We start from the raw sequence: 5,966 nt of genomic DNA on the forward strand, positions 1-5,966 counted from the left end.
TGACTTAGATGATGATATTTTTATTTTTAAGGAGAGGTTTTGTTTTCTCGAGTTTGCTGTTCCATTACTATTGCAGTGTATGTAGGTGCTAGCTTGCATTTCAACACTGCAATAGTTTCTCTTAAGGTTTAAAAATTATGATTTGCTTTTATTTACTATCCTTCTTAATAGGTGTTACTCACACATGAAGGAAAACTCCACATATTCTCACCAGTCTTTGATGGGAGAGGTATTACTGAGGCAGTTTGGAGAGAGATCTTAAAAGATGTCAAGTAGCCCAGCCACTGTGGCTCAGTGATTGCGTGTCGACCTGTGAATCGGGAGGTCATGGTTGGATTCCTGGTCAGGAAACTGTTAGGGTTGCCGAAGGAGGAACGCATGAGGCCAGAATGGTGAGGGATTACGAATTTATTCCATCATCCACACACCAGGTGACTGAGCCCCAGATGGCTCCAGCACCCCAGTGACAGGAGTCAGCGGTTTAAAGGACTTTTGGTGGGCTTCTTCTGGGCAGAAAATTCTCTGTGCAGGTCCGGATTCTGGGAAGTCCGGGGGGGGGAGGGGGCGGGAGGGGGACAGATAATGGTCTTAGCAAGTGGAATGTCCATTGTGAAGTGGTCTGAAGGTCAGTTCCCAGGGGAGGGGGTATCGATTCAATTCTTGGACCAGACCTAACAGGCACTTGATGGGGTTGTGGGCTGGATCCCCAGTAGGGGGCTTGCAGGAGGCAACTGATCAATGATTCTCTGTCATCATTGATGTTTCTGTCTCTCCCCCTCTCCCTTCCTTTCTGAAATCAATAAAAATATATTTAAAAACAAAAAATGTCAAGCAAATACAGGTGAATTTTAATACATGTTGTGCATTGACATTTTTAATACAGCAACAGAGTGACTCTTGTATAACAGGAGGAATTATATCAGATTTTGGCTATGGCGACAGGATTTCTTGCTTATTGGCTGAAAAAATAAATGAAAGTCATTAAAACACTATTAACATTATTAACCATGCCTTCCATAATTAAACACCTCATTTAAAAATAGAAGTTACACAATCTGCCTCTTACTTCAATTTTGACTTTTAGCACAACACTAGTGGCCCGGTGCACGAAATGCGGGCACATTAAAAGGGAGTTAGAGGAAATATTTTAATATTGCTATTTGCCCTTTCTCTATAATAAAAGTGCCAGAGATGAAAGAAAATTAATAAAATGCATATGAAAATCTGCCTCCTGTCAAAGTCTGGGGCGCGCCGAGGGACCCAGAGTCAAGTCCCCGCCCACCACCTGCACGCGCTTCGAAAATGCAGGAGACCCAGAACCGGCCGACCCCACCCTCATTGGGTGAGACCCAGACCCAGCCAGCCCCACCACCGTCAAGCCCCTCCAGGTGGGGGGCGCAGCCTCGGGTCCTCCGACCCGGCGCTGGGTGGGGGGCGCAGTCTCAGGTTCCCCGTCAAGCCCCGCTGGGTGGGGGCTCGCAGCCTCAGGTTCCCCGGCCCAGCAGTGGGTCCGGGGACATGGCCTGAGGTACCCTGTCAAGCTCTGCTGGGCAGTGAGCATGGCCTGAGGTCCCTTGGCCCGGCGCCAGGGTGGAGGGCATGGCCTGAGGTCCCCGTCAAGCCCCGCCGGATAGGGTCATGGCTTGAGGTCCCCCGGCCCGGTGCTGGGGCGGGGGGCGCCCTGAGGTTCCCCAGCCTGGCACCAGGGTGGGGGGTGTGGCCTGAAGTCCCCTGTCAAGCTCCTCCAGGCAGGGGGTCGCCGCCACGCAGCCTCAGGTTCCTGCGGATTGCTCGTTAAGGCTCATTACGGGAACTGGGCCTCCACTGTGGACTACCAGCAGTATTGGGCCCTTTTGGGGGAGGTGGTCCCAGCTGACTGGTTGTTTGAGAGCCCAGACTGCCCCACCCCTTCGGATCTTGGTTGGGACCTTATTCCTACCCCTTTGCAGATACCGTTCTCAGGCCGCCTGCTCCGCTTTGTAGTGAACACCGGTTGTCTTTGTGCACAGGCCCTTCGTTGCTTCTCTCAGCTTCTTGCCTTTCGGATATGATATCGTGCATGAGTTTGGAGGATGGATTGTTTATTCTGACCCATTTGTATTTTGGACTTTGTTGACAAGTTGTAATTGTTGTCTCTGTACTTTTGGTTTTGCTGTCACATTACTCCTTCACATGGGGATTCAGAGACATTTAAAAATATGCCTTCACCATTGCCATTCTGGGTTTCCATGTTAATTGTCAACTTAGTGACGTTGATTATTTTTTCTTTAAAAATTATCACTACAGAGAAAAAGAGACCGGGATCTTGTGGAATACCCCTCCTTTCCCGGAGAGTGTCCACCGCAGTCCAGCAGAGCAGGCCTCAGGGCAGTGGGGGCCACTGCCTCCCTCGCAGAAGCATGGCTCAGGTGTGAAGAAGGATTTCAGGATTCTCCTGGGACTCGGGTAAAGTACTAATTCGGGCGAGGGGTGTCCTTTAAGCTGAAAGTTCATTATGTAATAAAGTAGGGTTTTCGAATGTACATATTAAAAAATTGACAAATTAGTTTACCTGTTTTTACTTATGTAGACATGTTTGTTTAATTAAAGTTCGCATGAAAAGTTTAATTTCACAGAAAAGTTTTTTGTACATATTACTATAATTTTTAAATTTATACTGAATAGGTCTAGTAAATGCATGCATTTACCAATCATCACCAGCAAACAAATGCACACGGCTGGGGTATGGCTTAGCACGCCTCAGGACATTGGCTGGCACACATTATAACTGCTCCAGAAAGTCACATCATTCAACAACAAGCAATGTGCAATGTGGCGTGATCCCATGCTAATCATTCATCAAACATTGTTTATAAGTGGTGACTCTTGGATTTAAATATCCTGTATAATAAAACCCTAATATGCAAATTGACCAAACTGTGGAACAACTGGTTGCTATGATGCACACTGACCATCATGGGGCAGATGCTCAATGCAGGAGCTGCCCCCTGGTGGTCAGTGCGCTCCCACAGCGGGAGCGCCACTCAGCCAGAAGCCAGGCTCTCAGTTGGCGAGCTCAGTGGCGGTGGTGGGAACCTCTCCCGTCTCCGCTGCAGGCGGGCTGTAAGGAGTGAGGGGTCCCGGACTGCAAGAGGGCGCAGGCTGCATATCCCACTCCTGACACCAAAAAAAAAAAAAAAGAAAGAAAGAAAAAAAAGAGGGCGCAGGCTGGGCTGAGGGATACCCCTCTCCCCGACCCCAGTGCACAAAATTTTGAGCACCGGGCTTCTAGTATAGACTATATTTGTAGATAATGTAATCTTTATTTGTGTTGGCAAAATTACTATAGTGTTTTTTTCCCCAAATATAGCCTATTCACTAAAATTTGTTAAAAATAATAGTGAATTAAAAAAACAACAACTGTTAATTTAATTATAAGCAAATGTTGGTTAAAAGCAGTTTGAAATTAACAGGGTGTTTTAAAACAACATCCAGACCGGAAGTTTTGTTCATTAAATCCAAATTCTGTTAAATTGAAGACTGCAACATTGAGGGTTTACTATAGTAAAATTGTTTAGATCTGAGTGTTCAGGCCACTGTAGTTTTATTTCTTTGGAATTCCCTTTCTTATTTTCTTTGAAAATACTGTCATGATATAGTAGGAAACCATATTACATTTTTTTCTCATCCTTGAATTCCTTTAATAGTTATGGCATGTTAGTATTCACCTCTTTATGCCATGCAAAACCTTTATACTTTTTTTTATATATGAAGGATACCTACTGAGAATTTTCTGAGAACATTTTCAGAAGAGCTCTGAGCATCCTCTTTATAAGAAGTATAATTATGCAATGCTTATATATTCAGATATATAATGAGATATTCAGGTTATTTTTTGTAAATGTAACTTTGAAATACAATATGGAGCAATACTATTATAAACTAAATGTTAGACAGTTTTCTGTTTAGATTCAGGAAAAATATAAAAATACATTTATAAGTATATGAAGAGTATGTACTTTGGGAATAATTATTGGTAAATATAAATAAAGGAAAACAGAGAGGAATATGTTAAGGAGGATGTAGTTAAGGTTTTGAATATTTAACAAAATATTGTTGGTTTTTAGCCCTTATTACATAAATTACTACATTGTTGTTGTTAATATTATTTTTATTTTTATCTGCCTACAGTCATTAGCAGCTGAAAAGAAGACTGTTACAGAGAAGCACCTTGAATTGTTTGCTAGTCCCCAAAAAGGTAATATTTTGTTGATTTCTTGACAGAAAAGTATAAGGATAATATATTCTTCCTTGATTTATTTTCTTTCTTATAAAACATTATTTACATAGTTTGAATAGACTATATATTCATGCTTTAAAAACATCCCAACAATGTAATCAGGTGTTTTTTTGAGAAATCTGTCTCTCACCTTGGTCACTATCTGCCCCATTTGTCCTGCCTCCTATAGGTAATCATTAAAATTTTTTGTGTGCCCTTTCTGGGTTTACTCATTGACAGAGCCCAGTAGGTTAGCTCAGACTCATAGCTCCAAGGTTTTAAACAATGTCTGATTTGTGAAATAAAATTATGACCTACTTCAGGCAATGAAATTCTTACTTGATGAGTTATTTAGGGAAGGCTTTCAGTTACAAATAGTAGGGAACTATATTAGAGTGTTTGAAGAAATGGGTTGAATTTATCTTCTGTCACAAGAAGTCCAGGGAGCCAGGCTCTTTCTGAATTCTGTAGCATTAGTGTGGGGTTGTTCTTGTGGTTAAGAGGTAGGAGCTGAATTCTCCAGGCCCAATTTTTGGGGAATAATGTAGGATCTGAGGATTATCTCCAAGGGAACTTTTCATCTGGGAAGGAATTCCCTCTCCAGGACCTCCAGGTTTGGCCATAACCTATTACATACAGGCACCTCCCCTAAAGAGACTTCAGTGAAATTAAGGATTTTTAAGCATGTATGTTGCTACTCAAATAAAATTGGGGTTTTGTTAGTAAGGAAGAAGAGGGGTTGAGTATCAGGTAGGTCATTGGCTGTGCTGCCACACTCAGTTATACTGTGGGTGGGCAGGGAGAGTGGGGATCTCATCTGGCCCATGGTATCCTGACTGTCCTGACTGTGATCTTGGGAAAGCAAGCGAAACATACTGAGCCTTAGTTTCTGCATCTGGAAAATGGGAACAAGAATGTGTGCCTCATTGGATTATTGTGAGCTAAAAAAACAAGTGCTTAGCTCAAACGCATCAATGGCAGCAATTGCTATTATGTCTGATGGCCAAATTAATGATATGAAAGCCTGTTCAGAATTTTGCAGAATGGGAAAACTGAATAAGAGACTAAACACTTTAAGTGATATTATTATTTCACTAAAATTTATGCAAATGAAAATCAAATTTTAAAAAATTCCTAAAATTCTATATTATAAATTAAAACTGGCACACATCTTTTTGTAATACCATAATCTTCTATAGGATCTCTAGAATTTAACTTTTCTTCTTATTAGTGCCAAAGGCTGTGATATTCAAAGATCAATTAATTCTGACTTCTAAACTATCATAATATATTGTATGGAGAAAATAGTATTTTATAGATGTGGCTTATATCTTTCTGTGAACATTTGAAGTATAGTTAAACTTGGAGAAAGAAATATTAAATAAACTGCTACCTTTTATCTAATTACAAAAGTATGTTTTACAATGATTTCCCCACGTCAGTATATATTTGACGCACTCTGCTATACATTCTATATTGTAGAATACTTAATACATTCTTAAAGGCTTAAAGATCTTTTATCAATATACTAGAGGCCCAGTGCACGAAATTCGTGCACCAGGGGGGCGGTGAGGAGGGGGGTGGGGTCCCTCAGCCTGGCCTGCACCCTCTCCAATTCGGGATCCTTTGGGGGATGTCCGACTGCCTCTCACAATCCGGGACTGCTGGCTCCTAACTGCTCGCCTGCCTGCCTGCCTGATCGCCCCTA

General features: G+C 42.1%; 1 protein-coding gene across 1 annotated transcript in view; it reads left to right on the plus strand.

The window, feature by feature from the left end:
• The first annotated feature begins 364 nt into the window (after positions 1–364).
• Positions 365–5,966, plus strand: part of SPIDR (scaffolding protein involved in DNA repair) — a 273,808-nt gene continuing 268,206 nt past the window's right edge. Inside the window, exons 1-3 of the mRNA XM_014532904.1 lie at positions 365–392; positions 2,287–2,445; positions 4,171–4,237. Coding sequence (XP_014388390.1) covers positions 390–392; positions 2,287–2,445; positions 4,171–4,237 — 229 coding nt within the window. The 5' untranslated portion in view covers positions 365–389. The remainder of the gene's footprint in view (positions 393–2,286; positions 2,446–4,170; positions 4,238–5,966) is intronic.

Source organism: Myotis brandtii, unplaced genomic scaffold (genome assembly GCF_000412655.1).
Source record: "Myotis brandtii unplaced genomic scaffold, ASM41265v1 scaffold922, whole genome shotgun sequence".
In the NCBI taxonomy this organism is placed as follows: domain Eukaryota; kingdom Metazoa; phylum Chordata; class Mammalia; order Chiroptera; family Vespertilionidae; genus Myotis; species Myotis brandtii.